At 46.8% G+C, this 22446-nt stretch overlaps 2 protein-coding genes; both read left to right on the top strand.

Annotated features, from left to right (window-relative positions):
• The first annotated feature begins 8032 nt into the window (after positions 1 to 8032).
• GSTUM_00002552001 (uncharacterized protein) lies at positions 8033 to 12210 on the top strand. XM_002836185.2 has 9 exons: positions 8033 to 8297; positions 8535 to 8616; positions 8767 to 8836; positions 9004 to 9076; positions 9162 to 9421; positions 9478 to 9706; positions 9759 to 10078; positions 10196 to 10452; positions 10505 to 12210. Exons 3-9 carry the CDS (start codon positions 8825 to 8827, stop codon positions 10632 to 10634), a joined length of 1281 nt encoding a protein of 426 aa, XP_002836231.1. The 5' UTR covers positions 8033 to 8297; positions 8535 to 8616; positions 8767 to 8824; the 3' UTR covers positions 10635 to 12210.
• A 6785-nt stretch (positions 12211 to 18995) lies between these two features.
• GSTUM_00002551001 (uncharacterized protein) lies at positions 18996 to 20122 on the top strand. XM_002836184.2 has 3 exons: positions 18996 to 19319; positions 19402 to 19751; positions 19829 to 20122. Exons 1-3 carry the CDS (start codon positions 19030 to 19032, stop codon positions 19993 to 19995), a joined length of 807 nt encoding a protein of 268 aa, XP_002836230.1. The 5' UTR covers positions 18996 to 19029; the 3' UTR covers positions 19996 to 20122.
• The last annotated feature ends 2324 nt before the right edge of the window (positions 20123 to 22446 follow it).

Here is a 22446-nt window from a genome sequence, read left to right as displayed (position 1 = left end):
AAAGTATGGACTATATAACTTACTACAATTAGAGAATATACACAGAGACAACCCAGGGGATGGAGATTTCTGACCTGAAAAGAGATAATATAATGCTCTACTATGGTGCAGTTTGGGAATTGCCACTTATTTGGTGAAGTGGAGGCCTTGTGGAAAGGCCAAGAGGATGGGAGGAGGAAGGGATCCCCCCTGGAGCTGAAGCAGTACTAGTGATCTCGCTGAAAGATAAATCTTTGGGCACATAAGCGGTTCTATTGCCTTGCCGACTAGAAGAGACAACTTCTCCCTTCCCTTGAGTCAGTCTCTTCGCTCTTGCTATTATTTTCTCTTTTCTTTTTGCTTCTTCCACCCCTTTCTGAAGCTGAAGATCTCAAGCCTTATCCAAATAAGAGTGGGATACCAGGATGGCTTTGGCAATATGGCTTTGGTAATATGCTGCCAGTCAGATTTGCTTATTTTAGGAGCAGAGGAAATCTTACAAACTGTTTCCTCTGCAATAGTTGCTGCTGCTAAGGCTGTTCCTGCAGTTGTTGCAAGTACAACTCTAACCTTCTTGACTATGTTAATATCATGAGATATTGTTAACAGGTTTTTGAATTGTGCAATCTGTTTCATAGTTTCAGGTGGAGAGTAGGCGAATTCAGCTTGAGGGGGAGTAGAGGAGGAAGATAAGTAAGTAGCAAAGGTACTAGAGGGAGAAACTGTAGTGTTCGGCAGTGGTTGGGTGCTTGCAATTGTCACTAGAGAGGATTTATCAATAATTTCAAGGACACAGGCATGGCAAAATAGATGAATACCCATAGCAGCAAAGGCAGCCTTAATATTAACTACTGTTAAGGCTTGTTGGCGGGCTTTTTGACAAAGCGGAAAAAAGTTTCCCTAGCTAATAGTTTGATATAAGTGTGTTCTAGTCCAATCATCAACCTCATTGCTATAGTATCGTCCAAGTGGACCAAAGATTCCAATATCCAATAGCTGGAGCAGGTGAGTGGAGTGGCTTGGAAAGCACAAAAAGATAAATCTTATGTGTAAAGCAGAACTCAATGAATTCTAGTGTGAAATGTGAGGAGTAGCCATCAATGATTAGAAGCCAGAAATGACCAGTCACTGGCCTTGTATTAGGCTTGAAATGATCTCTCAGCCAGAGTAGTCCAATTTTATCATTTGTCCACCCAGTTTTAGAGAGTCCAAATACTGCTGGATCTCAATTCTCATAATCATGGTTGCCCATGATATGCGCCTCTTTCTTTTAGATATACAAGGGAGAAAGAGCCTTTCCAGCAGCAGAAATACACTCCATCAAAGTAACCCATTCTTGGTTTCCTGGATGCCAAATTCTGGGAATAGGTCACCTCACACTGCAGATAACCTTTCTTTTCTTTACCACCCCAAGGGCAAAGCCTTTCTTGTCGGCATTCCAGGTATCCTCAACTGCAATCTAATATCTACTTCACACCTCCCTTAGCCAATTAAAAAAGCTCTGAATACCTTCTTGCTTTCCTGCCACCTCTCTCTCATGGTCAATTCGACTAGCAAAGCGAGAAGCAATAGTAGGATGCCTATCCAAAAATCTCGTAATCCAGTGTTGACCTGGCATGGTATTTGCACTATTTGAACTTGAATGCTTGTGTACTAAAGCTGCCACCATTTCATGTAAGTACATAAGCCTTGATGGAATCTCAATCTTATCCAAATGCTGAACCCATCTGACCAATTCACTCTCTTCCTCCTCGGTTGTGTTACATGGGCTTGGTTTCATGGTTTTGCTCTCTGAAAAAAAAAAAAAAAAATTTGATTCCTGAGAGTAGTCTAGGAGACCCTATTCATCTGAGCCACATTCCTAATACTGACTGGGTTAGGCTGATGCAGTGCTTCAATTGCCTTATTCAGGCAAGTTTTGTATTCTGAATCGGATCGAGACTTTACTTTTGGCATCTCATCCGGCTGTATTGCATATGTTCGTTGGTAAATCGAGAAGGGGGTTGATGCGGGGGTGGCCCGTTGCTACGTCGTGACCCGCTTCTAGGTCGGGAACGTTAGTGGGGACATGGGTTAAGTACAGTACTGTACATGCCAAGAAGATAAAAATAAGAAATAAAAAATAAAGATTGAGGGTATCTTGTTTTTTACTTCCATCTCCGAGTACTGTGCAGTACTGTACTGTACTGTACAAGTATCATAATAATATTATCATACTTATAAATCCCGAAAAAAAGAATTTGATTCCCTGGCAACCAGACTCACACCTTGGAAGTGGGAAACGGCTCATCACGACAACTTGTGATTGTTGCGCTCGCCAGCCGCAACCCGCCTTTCGTCATTAACTTGACTTAGTCCATGAAGGTTCGAGAGGTGGACTGGACGACCGGACAGACGCACCCTAATTATTAGCAATAAACACACTGGCTTCCACGATGATCAAGATGCGACTGCTCCGGGATTTTAAACTTTCTATACTTGTGCTGATGTCAATTTCACGGTTCCAGAGAATTCTTGTTTTTTTCTCGAATTTTCATTTCCATCACCGAGCACTGACCCCCTCCTTCGCATTGTAGACTATGATACGATACTACTCTTTCGGTCTTTCCTTTGTTGTCGACGGCATGAACTACTGGTCTACGTACTGTACTGTACACCTGCAACTGCACGGTAGATCCGGGAGGAAGGGCGATAGTCTAGTTCCAAATTATCCTCAGCAAACATGTTTTGACAGTTTGGTGCGGCGGCCCGTTCACGCTCCTGGCTGATCTGTCAGATGCATGTCGGGATCTGGCTTGGTGCCTTTTGGAGATAGGGGAGAAGGGTTCTTATTCATGTTGCATCACTCGTCTCTCAGACTCTCACACTAGCTGGCGTGTTGAAGCGTGCCTTCTGACGCTAGCCTTCCGCGGTGCTATCGTACTCTTTCCATTAGAGTACTTTTTCTCCTTGCATTAGGCCTATGGCCGCATCTACGATACAGTACTCGAGCACAGTATGGTAGACTTGTTGTGTTTCCTGGTACTAAATTCATAGGATATGCCTCCTTGCATCTCTCTCCATCTCTCCCCTAATATTGTTCGCTCGTGCACCATGCCTCGCTCCTAAAGTGTAGCCTAGATAGATAGTGCTCGAGTCTCACGCCCTCCCTTCCGTGAAAGCTAAGCGCTCCTGAATTCTCGAACTAACTTATCATTCGATTCCTTGTGCGAACCTCTTCCATCCATACAGTGCTTTGACAACATGACGGAGAGGATATGTCATTTCCGTTCCGGTAGGCTTTCGGTCGGTCGGTCGGTCGGTCGGTGGACCGGCATTCCCCCCGCAGGGCAAGCGCATTCCGTCTTGAGGAGGCGATCCGGCATGGAGCCCACGGTAATCGTGCGGAGTTCGACCGGTCGGTTATGTTATGTTATGGTGGCGGTGGCGGTCAGCAGGTTGAGTTAGGGAAGGTGTGGCGAGAAAGAAGCATGGCGACGGCGCGAGGGGGGAATAAATTTTTTTTTCCTTATCCAACAGAGTAAAACAAGATTACCGCAACCGGATCTAGATTGTAATGATACATACGTCACGTTTGGTTCTGTACGTCCCACGCGTGAAAGAGAATGCTATATTGGTACCAAGTTCGGGGAAAGTTCCTACAGTATGACAGTGTATTATGCGGTACTGTATGGTAAGGTGTTGTCAGCGTTGAAGCTGGAGCTTATCGGAATGGCGGCTGATTAACTTGTCCTTCCTTTTTGGCCGGTTGCCCTCGTCTTTGTACGATACCCGCTCCGTAAGCACAGTGAAGAACGGAGTTCGACTCTGCATATCTTACCCGTATTAACTCTTGTGATTCGCTGTCTCCCGGCTCCCCGTGTCATGAATTATTCTCCGAATTGCGGCATTCCGCTCTTACTTGCTTAAACAAGGAATTCATGCGAGAACACATGTGGGGGTGCGGGGCGGCGGCGGGATATTCTGTACGAGTACAGTACCGGTACTTAGAATAGAGTCCAGTGGAGATTGGTGAAGTAAACAGTTTGTATTAAAGCAGTACTGTACGAGTACTGTACAGTACGAGTATATCAAGTAGAATAGTTAAAATATTTCACAGAGTAATAATATACTAGAATAGTATTTATTGACAACATAATAATATGATATCAAGAAATATTATTAATGCCTAGCCCACACTTGTGTCAGGAAAAGACCACACACCGTTTCAAAGGAACCATCATCCCAGAATCCCGAGCTAAGCGTCTCTACTCAGCCAACGAACCGCAGGCAGTCTATGATACCCGTTTCACAGCGCCCAAAAAAGCGATCAGCGCCACCCACTCCATTGTCAGCAACGCTCGCCGGCATGATCAGCAGGCCTCAGCCATACTCGTACAGTTCTCCTCCATCCCTTGGCTATATCATCCCTTGGGCTAAAATTCCGCTAAATTGGGCACACAGGCCAAGGGATAGATAGATAGGGTAGGCCAACCAACCTTTCTGCTACGACACTCAGTCTAGACTACCGCACTGTAGACTAGACTACGTGGACCCCACTCCGGGACCTGAAGCCACCTCGCCTGAATTCGCGACAGGCTTCTATGCCCTAAGGCGTCACGCGGGTGTTAGGAATAGTCTACGACCCCAAGTCGCGCTCTAGATCTCACCATCGCTTTTTGCGAATCAGAGCCGCAGGCGGAAACTCTTTCTCGGATTGGTGTGACGGAAGAGGATAAAAATGGGAAAAAACCTAGGGTTTGAACTGACTGACATGACAGCCAAGGATGCCTCAAATGTTGGTTTGCAACCGGTGATCGAACGCCACCGCAACCTTGACTTTTTATTATCATTTTTTCACAAAACCTTTAGGGATATGTCAAAAAAAAAAATATTCAACAGAGAAGTTTTCTCATTACTTCCTCTATTTTACTTCCTTTTTTCTCCCCGCCTCACTTTTCCCTTCTCTTGGAGGAGGAGCCCTGCCCTGGCTTTAAAAGATCGAAAACGTCAAGCCGAGGGTCACAGCCTACCGGCCACCACTCGGGGTGAGAATATAAGTCTTCCCCCTATCGCCGCCAAACCAAAAGTTTCGCAAAACTTTTCATGTGTCGCAACATCCCCTCCGCGGCCAAGATTTTCAAAATTCTGGTTATGCGCACCAGGACACACGCCCCCCCTTGCTCCGGCTATCTTATCACTGCGAAAACAAAATTTCACACGGTCCTTCGTTATTCACTAGTTTAACAAGGGGATAAACCTCTAGTCCAAAATAGAGCCTGCCATAGCGAATCTTTTGCTCCATTTTCTCGTTCGGCACCAACAGTACCGTACAGTACTCGTACACATGCCCTGCCAAACTATCGCAACCTGAGGGAGTGCCAGTAGAGAGAGGGCCGACAGGAAACATGGGCATGAGAAGAGGAAAACAAGGCAGACCGCTCATGCCAGAACTGCGCACATTCGATACCGTACCGTACCGGTGATCTGGTGCTATTTCAGCGACTATGTATGTACCCATACCTTATTCACAATGGGCCTCGTCTTGCTCGGAGTGGCTGTTTTTGCTTTTTTTCCCCCTCCCCATTCTTTCCTGCCTTCCAGCGATGATGGTCCATGGATCGCATTGTACTGTACCCGCGCCTCTTGCCAAGCCGGTCTCCGCCACCTGATACTTTGCTGGATACCGTTTTTCACGAGGACTCCAACAAAGTATGGGTTGGCGGATGCCTTCTTGGCAAAGGAGTGCCAATGCCCGTACTTGTAGATCTCAAATGCTTAGCTTTCTTCTTCTCTGGATCGGTGCCTATCAGCTAGAAGTGATATGAAAGACAACAGGACTCGCTCGGTAGGGCGAAAGAGATGGCCTTTCTACCAGTGCATTGATGCCGCTAGCCATGGCCCCAGGTGTCACCGGATGAAGTTACTCGTACTGCCCGGGGAGTATTTATTCCAATAAATTTACCCAAGGGGTTGTTTCGGGTGTGTGGCTGCGGTCGCGACTGTGGCTTGTCCTGTGCAATGTCACAGCGATACCAGATTCAGGGTTCACCGGCAATGAAGCTGAACGCTACCAGCTAGCGAAGATGGTTGACTAATGCGGAATATATTGGCAATTTGAAGTGTGGACAATACGGGGTTACCGGGGGTGCATCTGTAAGGTGTCGGCACAGTACGAGTACTGTTGTCGAGCACAATGCGAGCTCCGGTGTTGTGTGCGTCGTACAAACAGCGGGGGAGGAGGTAGAATATTCCGCAAGAAGCGGTCAACTTCAAGAAAGCATATCACTTTAGCTAGCCTTATCGCGACTTCACCGCTGACTTCTCAGCATGGCGAATTTGGTTGGTGGAGATTCAAAGGCACACTAATCTGTCGCGCCTAGTGGGGTGCTTTTTGTTCACGACAATGCCATTACCTTGGTGACCTGTAGTCCGAGGTGCCGACTTTTGTGACCTGCGGTACAAGCACAATAGGATACTCGAGTGCCACAGTACTGATATCAGAACGCTGCCGGTATCGTATGCTCGTACTTGTACTCGCACTGTACAGTACTCGTACTGTACCAGCAGGCACTCTACGTCAACCGAATCAGCTTTGGAGGTTCCATCAGTGAACCCAAGCTTAGCTAGACTAGGTTAGAGGATGCCAGCATTTATTCGGATTTGTGACGGTTTGACGGGCGTGGCTGGCCGTCGGCCAACCCGATCCGACCGAGTTGGCAGGAAAGAGAAGAGAGAGGGAAAAGAAAGGAAAGGAGAGGATCTAGAAGCTGCCGCGATAATAGAAGAAAATTGGGGAAGACTTTTCACTGGCCTGAATGGATGAAGCCTGGGAATATCATCGGCAGGGGAACCATCCACTCCGATTCGCAAGCTTGTTGGCTGGTCGGGGTTATGGGTTTCATGATGTTTTGTCGTTAGGCCGGAGCAGGGAGTGGCAGGCAGTTGGGTACCTACCGTAGGTTACCGTACTGGACCCTGATGCGGGGTGAGCTGTCCTACTGGGAGAGAAAGGAGTGAACCATACCGTATGTTTATTCATTCTCAAGGAAGGAATTTTTTTCTTCTCATGCCTACCTACGAGTACGAGTACAGTGCTGGGGTAAGTGAGAGGGGATTAGCGGTGATGACAAAATTTTTTTTTTGAGAGATTGTAACAAAGGGAAGGGGAATCAAAGAATTTGAGAAAATATAAAGAATTGATATATCCGAGTAAAACTGATAAGGGGGAGTGATGATGTGTAATGGGTTAGTTTTGACAAATATCAACGTCAGCGGAAAGATAAAAATTTAATGATGATGCTGTACGAGTAGACGCTCTGTCATTTATACGGTGCCCAAACGTTCTATGCTACCGGGTACCGTGCTGTGCTTACAAAAGTGTGGGTGAGTGTGAGGGGAATTGTTTTTTATGCCTGTACAAAGCATTGCAGCTGTGGCTGTTTATAAGTTGCAATGTAGCTGTTTTAGTGGGAACATGATACTACGGCTCCACTCACGAAGCATGCTGCCAAAGCCACACCGCGCGTTTTCTCGGGGGTCGTCGGTTTGTGGTCCCTCGACTATCACAAAAAAAAAAAAAAAAAAAACTCTGGCCGCCATGGCAGGGCTCAGGGTTGGTTCTATGGCTGAGGGAGGCAAAGTTACCGTAGTATGATAATAGGTATGATACTCGAGTAAAAAGGAGGAAAGTAGGCTGCGGGAAATTGCGTTCGAGGGAAAAAAAAAAGGGTCCTTGAGAGAGATTCCAGCACTGAGGACCTTTCAAAATCGATAATTCAGGCCTTAAGCCGCCACAATCCAGTCCCGATCAATCAGCCGCGAAGGCCAAAAATAACCAACACTGAGGTTTCCAACAGTTCTCTTTGGCTGTACTCCTGCAAGTACAGAGATAGAGAGGGAAAGAGAGAGACGTGCGCACCCAGGAAATCCTCTCTTGCTTAGTACACCCCCCCCCTTTCAATCGGACAACAACTTTGTCTTAGTTGATTTGACCTTCCTGTTACCTGCTAGACTAAGCTCGCTGTCTTCTCTTTTCTATTGAGATACCTCCCTCTCCTCTCTTACCACACAACACCTGACTTGGAGAAGAAACCCCACTTACTTGCTGCTTGCTCGCTCGCCCTTCTCCTTTCACTTTTACTTTCCTCTCTCTACTATTTTTCCACTCCCACGCCACAACTTAATCTTCTCTTTACCGTGAAACAAGCATCAGTTTTGTCGTCGTAACCGCGTCATCCGGTTTTCTAAAGTCCTGTTTCTCTGTCGGTCGGGTGTCTTTCTCCTCTAATTACCTTCTCCACCGACAATCAATCTTCCACCCTCTCAACCACGACAAGGTACGGGTTTTTTTTTTTTTTTTTTTTTTTTGAAGCTAATCGACCGCCGACTGCCGCACTATACATAATTCCACCCCTCCTCCTTCCCATCGGAGTTTCCCTCAAATTTTTGGCAGAGACCTGTTGTCTATTCTTGGCTTGGCTCGGCTGAGGAGAAAGGAGGTGGTGTGCGAAGTGCAAAGCAACTGAGCAACCGAAAGAAAGCCCTCTGACTAACCCACATTCATCACCTTTCAGTCTCTCTTCCTCTTCGACCTCTACCACCTCAAGCACCATCAACAACACGAGGCTGCCATCAGCTTTTTTAACTCTAGACCTCGTACGAGCCCTTCCTTTTTTTCCCCCTTATTTTCCCCTCGTCCTCCCTTTTGCCGCCTCTCTCTTTCTTCCTCGCTTATTTTTCTCATCTTCATCTCCTTTTTCTCTTTGCCGAAGCACCCTGTCCTCTGACGTGACAACCGAGTTCTAGACCAACACACCACGATTACAAGATTGTGTAGAGATTACAACGGAAACAGTAGTTCGAGATGACGACCATGGTAAGCTTCCTCTTCTATCAGCTCAGTTAATTCTCCACTGTTATCTACATCAACAACCCTTTGCTTCGCACTATCTTGGATTGAACAAGGCGAGGGATGAATCGTTCGGGACGACATGGCGACCGATGCAGTTTGGGGGTTACTAACATTGCTTTGTTTGGTCATAGGATTTAAGGGTCGGGAATAAATATCGCATCGGTCGCAAGATTGGTAGCGGGAGCTTTGGGGATATTTACTTGGGTAAGCTTTCGGATATTCCCTTGAAAAAATTGTTATTTCTTTCCTTCTCTTTACTTTTTTGAGGCTGACGAGGTTTGCGTCTTAGGCACCAATATTATTTCCGGTGAGGAGATCGCCATCAAGCTTGAGTCGGTCAAGGCGAAACACCCCCAGTTGGAATACGAGGCCAGAGTTTACAAGTCCTTGGCTGGAGGTGTCGGTATCCCGTTTGTTCGTTGGTTTGGGACTGAATGCGACTACAATGCTATGGTTCTCGACCTGCTCGGGCCTAGTTTGGAGGATCTGTTCAATTTCTGCAACAGAAAGTTCTCTCTGAAGACTGTCCTGCTTCTTGCAGACCAATTAGTAAGTTTATCTAGTCGGGTCAATATCTTTATATCAGTCATTGACAGCCTTTTAAGATTTCACGCATCGAATACATCCACGCCAAGTCCTTCATTCACAGGGATATCAAACCAGACAACTTTCTGATGGGCATCGGCAAGCGTGGAAACCAGGTTAATGTGATTGATTTCGGTCTTGCGAAAAAATATCGAGACCCCAAAACACATTTTCATATTCCCTACAGAGAGAACAAGAACTTGACTGGTACTGCGAGATATGCTTCGATTAATACTCATTTGGGTGTTGGTGAGTTGACTACAGCGTTCAGTTACGGAACGGGGGCTGATTACTAGTATAGAGCAATCACGCCGCGATGATATGGAGTCATTGGGCTACGTCATGTTGTACTTCTGTCGTGGTTCTTTGCCCTGGCAAGGGTTGAAGGCTGCTACCAAAAAACAAAAGTACGATAGGATTATGGAGAAGAAGATGACAACCCCCACCGAGGTTCTTTGTCGCGGATTCCCCAATGAGTTCGCCATTTATCTCAATTACACCCGCTCTTTGAGGTTCGACGACAAGCCGGATTACTCTTACCTCCGCAAGATCTTTAGGGATCTCTTTGTTAGGGAGGGATTCCAGTACGATTATGTTTTCGACTGGACCGTCTACAAATATGTAAGCTTTACCCGCCCATTGATCCTATTGAAAATTCCAGTGATCTCCCCGTTTCATTGGAAAAGGACATAGGTTAATTGAATTTGGGGAATTTTTCCCATGTTGACTCTTTAGCAGCAAAAAAATGCCCAGGCTATAGCTCAGGCTGCCGGAGGACAGCAGGGTCCTGGCGAGGATGACGAGAAGGATCTGAATAAGCGGGGGACGCTTCGTACCAATGCCGCAACTGCCGGACACCCCACTCCCCAGACTTCCAATAAGCCTGGCGCCGTCGGAGGGTCTAGAAGGAAGGTTGTCGAGCGTGGGGCCATGGCCGGAGTTGACACTCCTGGCACCATGGATACCACTCGCGGACTTAGTGGGTCCGATAGGATGTAAGTTGATCCGAGAGATGTATGTTTTGTTCATGCTAACGGTATTTTAAAGGCTTCGTTCTGCCTCTAAGGGCGCTGGAGCCGTACCCACTCCTGGCTTTGCCCCTCAAGCTGGCGGGTATCGTGTCAACAAGCGCGAGGACCAACCTAGCGGTTCTGGTGGCGCACAGCAGTGGTATTGAGTGAAACTTTGATACCGTCAGATTCCTTGAAAAAAAAAAACTTGTGACTACTCTGGGGACTTGAAATTGGTTTGCAAGGAGCTGATGGATGGGTATAATGAGTTTCCGATTCTTTTTCCCTGTCATGTGTGCGTGTGTGCTCGAGACTTGCTTTGCGGTGGCCTAATCGTGGAGTTTGTTTCTGAAGTTTCTCTTGTCATTGTTTCAATTTCACTTTTTTGCTGTATTTTTTTCCTCTCACTTTTTTCTGTCCCCAGGCTACATAGTTTTGTCTCCGCTTTCCTTTCCTCTTCCGATGGACTGTTTGTGTGATTTGCACGGGTATTATGTGCAGGATATCCAGGCGCATTTTCGATCAACAAGCCGGTTGTCAGCGCGTTCGTTCACCTATTTCATCATGCGATCATACCTTCGACACCTCTTCAACCGGTCTTGATCGTTTGTATAAAGGGTGGTCTGTTGGATCTGGTCTAAGATACATCGTTGTGGATTTGTGTTGCATCTCATTCGGGTCAGCATTTCTCTTGGGCTGGTGGCATTTTTTATCTTAAATCAGTATCTCTTCCAGTCAGTTCCTGCGGTATTACAAAACGGTCATTGGTGCAAACGGGTATCATGGGAGGGATCGATCGATATTGAATGGTCGACCTGGGGAGAAGAACTTATTTGGGCCAGCGGTCCCACTGTTTTTGCTTGAATTGGACGGCGTAAGCCGGACGGCTGGCCAAGGGAGAGGGGTGGGGGGTGTTGGTGGATGGATTTGCTTTTTACTTTCTTCCTTTGCGATTTTATGCATGTACGCACACATGATTGGGGAGGCTTTTTCTGAATTGGAGAGGTTGCTTGTATACCTTTCTTAGCTTTTCTTGTTTTTGAGATCAGGGCCACGATCTCTATCTCTCCATTAATGTGTTTTTTGTTGATTCATCCCTGTAAAATGGGATTTAACTTGGGTGCTTGTGCTTTTCGGGTTTCTTCCCTTTTATATCTCATGCGTTTGTTTTCTATTTTTGCTTTCGTTTTTCCTTGCTTGATGATCGGGGAGAAAGTCTGGGGGCTTCTTCTACATCATGCGGCGGAAGGTGTTGGGACGAAGGTTGGAGGATGGGATGGATGATTCATGGGATTTCGGGGTGATGGGGTGGTTGGTGCTTGGGGTGAGGGAGTGTGAGGCTTAGTTCAGGGGACGAGGAGGTGATCTGCGAAAGGGCCGCTTCCGGGGTGGCCTCTTTTTTGTCTTTATTTTTCCATCTTGTCTTCCGGCACCAAGGTTATATAAGTTGGTGGTTGGTTGGAGGGATTTCTTCGCTAGCTCACACTCTTTTTTTCATTGCTATACTTTTATTTTTCTCATCGGCTTGCTCTTGCGGTTTGGAGGATGATGGGAGGTATGGTGAGGGGAGGGGGTGATGCTGGTGAAGAGGGAGCGGTGGGTTAGCTACTGGGTTGCTGGTGAGATCTGAGTCCCACATCCGCGATGCCGGAATCGGACCTCGCCTGTTGCCATTATTATGGGAATGAATGCCGATGGATTTCGCTAGATTTGATACCCTATAATTGTTCCGCTTGCCAGTGACTTTTATTGCGTTGTAGTGTATTACCATAGTATTGTCTTTATATTGACATTTCCACCACAGCGAAATCCCCTATAAAACCAGCACTTGAGCACACTATTTCGTGCGATTGATAGTTTACGTGATAAAAGTCCTCCGATTGTATCAAAGAGTTTTGCTCAAATGGTGGTTGACAAATGATAAAAATGAGACATGATGAGAAAAATCTCCAAATATCTGAATGACGAAAGTATTATCATAATGTTAGTAAGTATGATATAAAGCGGAAATCCAGGACGAGGGGGCCCACAGGAGCTAGCAATCCATTAAGATATTGCCCCGGTAAATGGAGTACTCGTATATGGTATATAATTATGATGACTGGGATATGAGCGGCCCACTGAATAACGGACACACGATGGTGTTGGAAGTTTGTGGATGGCCTGAAGATGAAGGAAAGCGCGTTCATTCCGCTCAGGCGGAGAGGTCCACTCTAAATACAGGAAAGTGGTCACTCAACCCACCTTGGGCTATGCCCAACCATACATACACTCAATACATCTCCACCAATAAAAAATACCAGAAACTCTCATCCAATCACACTCGTCTCCATAACTGCTATGGGGATTACCACCACTACCCCATCAGTATACTACCACTACTGAAGAGACACGAGGGAGTCATCTTTAGTGTTAAACCCTCAGTTGAGATGTTTAGAGGGTTTTTTTCTTAAGAGAACTTGGTTTACCCAAGCGGGAGAGAAGTACAGATATCCCTATTCTGAGAGGTAGGTAAGGTGGGTAGGCGTGGTTATATTCAACCGTGTCGAGATTTTTGGGGGATGGTCTGGTTGATATCATACCTTGCGGACGGGGGTGGGGGGCATATATATATATATATATATGATAGATAAGGATTCAACACCCCCAAACGAGACGGCGCAAAGATGCACATGGTGCTGCGGAGATGACTTTATTTACGGGGGAAAAATATATATATCGTTCGAGTTGTGGAGTGGTCGTCCAACTCGCCTGACTATATATCATAATATTATAATGTAAAATCAAATAAAAGACTCGTTAGAGGTACTGATAATATATGGGTGTTCTCCTAGCTTGGAGAAAAGCTCTAGCCCCAAGTTCCGCACAAAGGTGCGAACCCGGTACAGTACAGTACAGTACTGTACATCCAAGGAAAAATCTGGAAAAGCTGCTGGGAATCCAGCTTAGCAGGGCAGATACTGATCTGGATTAACATAAATAAACTTTTTCTTCTTCTTCTCCTTCCTTATGCCACATGAAGATTTCCCTCGCCACTCGTTATTGGACATCCGTAGGCGGTGCGGGTGAATTCATTACCGTTGCTGATTTCCGGAAGTGGATGATTCGTGCTGTTTATCATACTTTTATAGTGCCGTACGGTGCTGTATTTACAAACGTTTGTAGCGTCTTTCCAATCACGCAACTCAATGAAACTCACGCACTCCGAACAACTTGTGCAGTACTGTACCGTCGTAAATAGCGTAAAACGCTCTCTATTGTTTCAATTCTCAACTCATTTGCCGCACCGTACCGGTTATTTCGCGCAAAGCGGCGCGGGTAGGTTGCATGCCGTACTGTACATAGTATTGTACATGTCATATAAAACCAAGGGAAGTAAGTGTGGCGGGAATGGGGGAGGGGGTGGGGATCGTCGCTGTCTTCCGGAGGAGTGGGTGTGCCGGTTGTGCGAGTAATGGGTAGACTAAGAGGTTTTGTGCAGTGTGTATGATACTGTGCCGGATTGTTCAAAGTGAATTTTGGTGTGAGTGGGGTGGTAATCAGGATGTACAGTACCGGTACTCTATACTTTGGGCACTCTTTGATAGCGTATTATACAAGTTCCTCTCTATGAGTGACCGTTCTTAGTACTTGTATGATGCTATGTCTAGGATATATATATATATATATATCATAGGATGCCTGGTTTACGTGAGGTACTGTACTGTACCTCCAGCACCTGCCCTTTCAAAACAGACCGGATCACCGACCCAACCCGAATCCATGACCAAACAAACGGACACCCCCACACTCTCCCCAATTGCGCATTTGAAACTCCTGGACAACCCACCGACCGATCCGCCGATCCCGATCGCGGCACATTTCCAAACGGCCCGTACGTACGGTTGATGGCGGGGTGGGTTGAGTTAAGGTGCTTCTAGGTTCCGCCTTCGCTTTTTTCCTTTTTTCCTTTTTTCCTTTTTTGTTGTTCTCGAGGGTGGTTGTGATGCTGGGCTGTGAGTGAAGTCCTAGTTTTGTATGATAGCGGGTTGGGAGAGAGGGCCTGGAACTGTGAAAGTGGTATCATATTATCATATTATCATAGGGGGGACTGGTGGCGGTGGTTGCCTTGTTGTATGTGGGTTTGGGCTTCTTTAACTCATGTCACTACGATAGCCTGGTAGGTGGAGCGTACCTGGAACAGCGACCGGTATGGTGTTCCGCTCGGGTACAGGTAAAAATGAAAATGTTTTGAATTATCGCGCTTGTATCGGGTGGGGGTTAACATACCGTAGGGGTACAGTACGGTGGGTGCGGCTGTTCATGACTCCTCTGGTGTTGCCGCCCGGGTTATTCTTGGTGCGTAGGCGGCTATTCCTGTTATGTTGGAGGCCTTGAACTGCGCTGTGCGGTGCGATGTGCGGTGATATCCTGAGCGTGGACCGCCTGAAGACTTGCCTGGCACTACCTTTAAAAGGCACTTCCGAGGATATTAGGCCGCTGTGGATCCCGATGTTTCCCGCCTGCGGATCCACCCGTGAGGCCTAGTCATTTATTGTATCATAATTAGCTTCTATCATACGGAGTGCTTGTATGATATGCATAGTGAGTGAACTCTCACTGCACCCCTAGCCCATCAAGTCACTTCACTTCCCCTGCTCGTGCGTCCCACGCCGAAGCACGACTCATCTTACTTACTCAGTACTGGGAGACACTATTACCCTAAGATCTCGAATAATTGGTACAGTACTCGCCCTAAGACGTCCGAAATTTCCTCTCTTGGATACCGGTAGGGAGTCGAAAAAGCTGACCTCTTCAGCCCCCTCCCCCCCCCCCAAAAAAAAAAAACAACCACTGTCGGACCTTTCCGGGAAAGGCAACTCCAACGCCCCAGCGCGAGTACCTGTACCAATTATTCTGATTCTTGCGGTATTACCGTAAGATCTCGGAATTCGCTATCAGATTACCGGTATTGGCTTGACAAGGTTAAGGAGATCTGACCGCACCCGCACTACGGTAGCTTGGCCGAGCACATGATACGGGGTGTTAGATGACCGCTAGATACGATACCGCGTTTTCCGCTAGGGTTTGCCCTCTGTCAGTTTGTTGAAATAGAGTGGGGGCTAATACAGCGCGTCCACCATGGTTCGGAAGGGACTAAAATAGGCCTGTTGTGGCCGTGGAGGGTTAGGTGAAGGCGGCTTGTTGCGGAGTTTGAAAAAAATTAAAAAGACTTATACTCGAGTATTTACGCACAGGTGGCGGGCGAATCTCACCAGATAATTCGGCATTAACTTGCTCCAAAGCTGGAAGTTAGGTAAGTTCTGCTCCTTCCCGTCTTTGGTGGTGTGGCTGGGGCTTATTTGTAAGCATGGGTAAAGGAATCTGGATACGCTTTGAGCATTGGAAGAGAGCAATCTGGAGGCAGAGTTGGCCTTGGTATTGGCGGGTAGTCAGACGGAAGGAAGAAAAGCGTGTGAGAGTGGTTGCTGTCTAGTCATGCTGGTTCCGGGGGGTGGGGACAGTTGGGTTCCGCGAGATACCCCGCTGGGGATCGTGATGATTTCCAAAATTCTGCATGCGAAAGTGGTGGTGGTGAGAGGAGATCAGAAAGGAGAATGCAAGACGAGAGGGATGTTATGGAGGGTGAACTGCCTTACTTCATTTCACCTGGGGTAGACTGGATAACGTATAAGTATCACTCATCCATACCATATTATGCCGCACCACCCCAAGATTGGCCCACGATTAGATCAAAATACTCCTCCATTCACTTTTGACACAGCGAGGCTGACTGGGTTTCAGGCCACCTGGTATACATCTAGATATGTTTACCTGGGTTATCCCGTCCGGCAAGAGTTGAAGAGCAAAGCGGTATCATACGGTATCATCGTCCACTCCAGCCCACTTTCTGGAAAGATTGGATGGATGGGTGGACCGAGTATGCTATCCTAGCAAGTCAAAATTAGCTGTCGTTAGCGCTGTTGGAATTTCAGGAGGTGAGGAGGTTGAATGGGTGCCACTAGCGGAGGAGAGGGAGGGGGGTGAGAGGATGATTTGGTAGCTGGGCAAATGGCTACACAGCTCCCTACTACTTACCTGCCGGGTATGGTACCCTCTTTAATCCTACGAACCATCGCGGTGTGTGGGCTCCTTCTCAATCCATTTGACGGCCGCTATCTCACAGTGCTGATATGGTTACACGCTGGCACCGGTTTTACTTTCCGCTCGTACGTACGCATATATTAGGAGTGCGTACATATGTGAATTACCTACTTGCCTGCTCACTCTACGCTGCTTTTATTTAGCAAGAGCTCGAATAAAAGGGCTATGTGCCAAGTAGTCCAGAATTTCCTCCCTCCTCAGGAAAAGGGGAAAAAAAACACACCAAACAGCCTGCGTTGCAAGATAAACAGGGAGGGGGAAAACCACCAGACTATACTAAGGGTGGCAACATCAACGTCCTAACACAACACTCCTTATCCGGGGCTCTACGGTATCTAAAGTTGAGTCAGGCCTTTTTCTCTGGTTGGATGGTTGTATGACTAAAGCGGTATTTTCGGATACTTACCACGAGATACGAATAAAATATTCCTTGAGGCCAAGGGTCTAACAGTCAGGAGTTGGAAGCACCATACCATACCGGGGCTCCTGCTGTCTATCTGGAGGCCACGGATGTGCCCGTTTGCTTTTCTAAAGGAGATTTGCCGGTGGCGAGCTGGGATATATTGAGTGTCACATTTATGTTTGCTCTTGGGGAGCGAGAGCAGGAACAGAGGCATTTAGGTTTGCACAGTGGAGGGTGGGCAGATGGATCGGCGGTAGGACAGGATTCAGCCATGAAGTGTGGTGGAGATGATTTCTGGTTTTGAACCCACGAAGGATTAGAGGGGACAGTTGAGATACGGTAGGGCCCGTGTCCATCTAGAGTCACTGAGCTCACGTCGGAACTTGGTAATGTGGTCTGCTTCCTTCTTATCCTTGATGTGTGGCCGCTCGATTCGGGATGCTTCAATAGCCAGAGAAAAGCAATTTATGGAATTTGGGATGGTGTCACGGCGGTTAAGCTGGAGAAAACCTGTTGGGGTTACCTCGGATGGTTTCTGTTCGAAATTGAAAATGTGAGGGTATTCGATGGGTGGGCGGGGGTTCGTCAAGTTTAGCAAGGAATTTAACATCTGTGGGTGATTTGCTGTGAGCAGTGGTTGGTTTTGTGGTATCACATGTGTGGTTCCCGGATAATTCTGGTGCTTTCTAGCACTGTGATTTCTATATATTTATTTGATGTTTACCAGGAGCGGAGTGAAGTTGATATCGTGCGGCGGCGTCGTGCATTTGGGAAAAGTGCATAATTTCTTTTGGAATAGTCATCATAGCGTACAATTCCCTTATGAATGGATCGAAAAAAGGTTTCAATTTTAATATACTTGGATAACTATCCAATAGGCCACGAGAGATGTGACAAGGCTTACTCGCCACTCGTATACCAGCATTCCAACACAGTAGGATTGGTTTTAGGTCCACCGGTATGATATATACTCCTAACCCCTCCTTATGCCAATCCCCCATAACACAGTAACGATTCACTCCCCGGAATAGGGGCAAGATACGATGCTAAAGGATCACCCGACAAGCCAACAGGACACGGATATCGCTGTACGGTAGCGGTGGCTTGCAGAGGCCCAGAAGCTTGCGTTTCCGGAATACAGTACAGTACCCCACCCGCGATAGGAACCTAAAACTGTACCCTGCCTCTATAGATGTGTTTCGAGAACTCGCTGGGCAAGCCTTCGCTATGGGAGTGTTTAATGCTGGGCCTACTCGAGCGGTATGTATTGGCATGAGGTATGGGTTCATTATTAACCTAACTTTAGGTCACATGAGTGCCGCCCGAACCAATATACCGCAAGTTCTGGTATTGTTGAGAGGTTTGTCCTTGAGGTTTGCTATATCTGAAAGGAAGTGTGACTTTTTGGAGGTCAAGACGCTCTGGACTTGAGCTGCGCAAGCTATTACCACGAGATGTATTATTGATATCCTAAATAGGTGTTCTAGAGTGGGGTCGAAGTACTCGTGCTTTTCCATTCTAAAAGTATCCGCATATATCTTGGCGCAGTTTCAGCGTTGGGAAACCTTAAACCAGTACCCTGTAGCGCTACCTTTGAGCTCTGCATATCCTGCTCTAAACTCCTATAGCTCATCTGAAGGAGAATACTTTTAAAAACCTTTCTGTAGACTAAATTTCCAGACTGCTTTGTATCGAAGTATTGAGAGAAAGATACAATAAAAGCCGCTGTTGAGGAACCTTGGAAGTTTGAAGCTGAGTATTCTTTACGATGGGTTAAAGAGCTCTTCAACCGCCACTCCAACTATGCCAAGATTTCCGGATACTTTTAGAATGGACAAGTAAGCGGGGGCGCAACGAGGCTCAAATCCCAAATTGTAAGCCCGACAAGGTGACGTTGATCCATGACGCGGCTCAAAAGAGCCTCATGAAACAAAAACAAAAACCGAAGGCTACCCCTCCATATCAGAGTGGCCCCTCTAACCATTCCTACAACAATCGACCCCAACAGGATGGACATGCCCGTGAACGTTCCGATAGACGATCCCAACGCCGACACAGAATGGCAAACTCTACCCCCCCCACTCTATTTTGGGAAGTCTGCCCCCGCTAAACGTTGTCACAGGAACGATATCCTGCGGAAGCACCGAGTTATCCCGGAAAAACCACCGTCCCCGACACCCATCATCGAGGAGGCGATATTACACGCACGGGAGCTGGCCCACGAAAACCGGCTGGAGGGAAAGGACTTGGACGAGTTGGACGAACTGGAGGACGAGGAGGATGAGGGGTTTTTGGCCGTTTACAAGTATGTTACATACGGGAGCGCCTTGCGTACTCAATACACGGGCGCGCACACGGCGATGATACTGATGGCAGCGATGAATCAGGCAGAAGCGGCTCGCCGAGCTCTCCGCGCTATCTCAGAAATCGGTGCACGGTCAGGTATACCACTTGCAGAAGCCAGAGTACTCCCGTGACGTGACGGAGGCTTCGAAGGGGTCCACCGTTCTCGTGAACATGACGAGCTCGAATGCGGAGTCGCGCCTGCTGTCGGCGCTCTGGCGCCAAGTGGCGGAGAAGTTTGCCGATGTCAAGTTTTGTGAGATTGCAGCGGGTATGTGCATCGAGGGGTATCCTGATGCGAATTGTCCTACGATATTGGTATACAAGGATGAGGATATTGTGGAGCAGATTGTGAGGTTGAGGAGGTTGAGGGGCATGGATACTCGGTTGAAAGGTCTTCATCTACTCTCTCCATTTCCCTACAACTACTTTTTTGGCGTATTAATTCGGGGCAACGCGCGTGATTTGCAGATATCGAGCAACTACTAGTACAGGTAGAGGCAGTGAAAATCACCGACAAACGGCTAGGGAGTGCGGACGAGAATGACGGGGATGACGGGGATGGGGATGGATCTCGGATTAGGGCTGGTAATAGTCGCAAAGCTAAGGTTGAAGATGACGAGGAAGATTGGGATTAGATTGGATGGGCTTATTTATTGTTTCCTCTTTTCACTCTTTCGGTCCTTCCTTACAAGTGTAGGTTCCACTGGTTTTCCCCGGCAGGTGCTGTCCTGTCCGACCCTCTTGGAATACCCCGTTTTAGTCGTGAAGAGTCGCCATGTTATGCTTGCAAGCGAAATGTGGAGAAACATGACAGATCAGGCACGCCCGCCTATTGCACCATATCTATTTAGGGCTGCATACCACGTTCACCCATGGGCATACATATGCGCGATATAGTAACATAGTATAACCCGGCATGGCTCACCTCAATCACCTCATGTTGCTCCTCAAGAAAAAGCGCAGGACGGAATTCAATCGCGATGTAAGACCTAATAGGGATGGTGCCCCACTGTGGCCATACTCTTGGGTTCGTACTTGACCGCACTATTGAACTGAACTGAACCGAACAGGGCAGATAAAGAAAACGGGGGTTCCATCCCGGTTATTTGAACTGCCGGTATCCAATCTAGGCAATCGACTCCTGATCCTTGGTAAACGCATCGGCAGGGTGCAGGAACCGCTAATTGTAGTTCATAATGACTTTATGATACTGTACTCGAGTAGTCGGTTGCGGTAGTTGGCTGGAAATGTTTGCATTTTTGGGATTCCGGTGCAGGGTGAGGGTGACGGTGATAGGGAGGATGCGCTGTGCTGTACCTTTAATTATAATTAGAATGGAGTACAGGGTGCTGGCGTGAATAGTTAATCCTATGTTACACTGAAAAACTGCAGGCTATCTTACTTGCCGGGCACCGCGCCGTATGATACTCGTACCGTGCAGCTACTATAGCAATATCATACAGGTATGATACTATGCCAAACCGCCAGTCAAGTCGTGCAAAACCAACCAACCAGCACCACCACATCGTGCCCCACCTGCGCTTCCGGGTACTGTACAGTACTCAAGCGCCTCACGCCCGCGGTGGCCGTGACTCTAATCGCTCAAGATAATATAACCTAACCCAATATAACCTAACCCAAAATACCCGACCGGCACTACCTCCCCCTCTACATTCCCGTACGAGTACCAATGATACCATTCATACCAATATTACTCGGTACCTGTAAACCGCAAGTCAGAAATGTCCGAAAATGACAGCGTTAGCTACTCGTATGCTGCTAGTCTAGGGATTCTGGGGGTGACGGCGGCAAGGGAGGAAGGGAAGATTCCCAGCAACCGAATGTAGCAGGGGAAGTTGACGGATTCGAGAGTCCCCTCCGTCAAATAATTTGCCAAAGTCTGGTTAGAATCATGCCTCAGCATTGCCAAGGTACAAGTAAGGAAAGCATATGGTGAAAAGCGTTTAGAAGGTGGACCAAGGCCGTTGCGTTTGCCTTGCGAAATACCTTAAATGGATAGGGTGCACTGGGAGGGTAAATCATGGGGATTGTGTGATCTTTGCTGCGAAGGGCTTTAGGTTGATAGCAAATAAATAAATAAATAAATAAGGTAAATGTGATGCGGGTAAGAGAGGTGAAAGTGATGACATATACAAGGGATAATTATTACAATTAAATCGCAAAACTTCTGCCATAGCTATTACCAACTTTATTTTCTAACCTGTACCCTAGCAGATTAAGGTATTGCACCATGCGACGGCCTTGGTCCACCTTTAAAACGCTTTTCACCATACCAACTTCTTGACTTTGCTATTGGACTTCCTATTTAGGAAGGTGGCTAAAGGGTAAAACACTGGTCCCATCCTCATTATCTCTACCAATGTTGAACGTTGAAGCCTTCATAGGCTAGGATGTTAGTCTCATCCTAGGATGCCTCGGGTTTGACAAACAGATAGTTTGATTAGCTACTTGGGACATTAGTGCCCTTTTGTTAGCTATGGACAAGGTAGTAGTTGTCTTATATGTGTTTCATATACTCACATATATGGTCTACTAACCTTTGTGAAAAAAACTCATAGGATTGAGAAAATGAAATAATATGGATAAGTTTTTTGGAGCAGTTGGTAATATAAGATACTACCTGAGGCTAAGACTAGCAAGGTAAGTGTGAATCTGATGGAAATTGCTGTGAGAGTTGCAATCACAGTGATAATTTTGAAGTATTAGAAGATAAAAAAATATAGGTTATTAAGAATTCCAAGAGAAAATACAGGGGTACGGTTCAAGATCTCCAAAACGTGTACCAGATTTTTCATCATTTTCAAATCCTAAAGGCTTTACCACCACATCTCCAAACGAGCAAAAAAAAACCTGTTTCTGAAAGAGCTAATAATGGAGAATAATAAACAGGTTTTTTTTTTCCAATTAGCCATATAGTTGTAAAGCCTTAAGGATTTAAAAGTTGCTACTTTTGGTGTAAGAGGAGAAAAGGTGTTATGACAGCCACACTTAATTTGCTTAGTAATAGTAAATTACACATATTAGAATAAGGGTTCTATGGCAAAACCTTGAATTTTAACAAGGGT

This window comes from Tuber melanosporum, assembly GCF_000151645.1.
Source record: "Tuber melanosporum whole genome shotgun sequence assembly, scaffold_133, strain Mel28".
NCBI classification, from domain to species: Eukaryota; Fungi; Ascomycota; class Pezizomycetes; order Pezizales; family Tuberaceae; genus Tuber; species Tuber melanosporum.
Note: the sequence above shows the minus strand (reverse complement) of the source record. Positions and strands in the feature narration are given on the sequence as shown.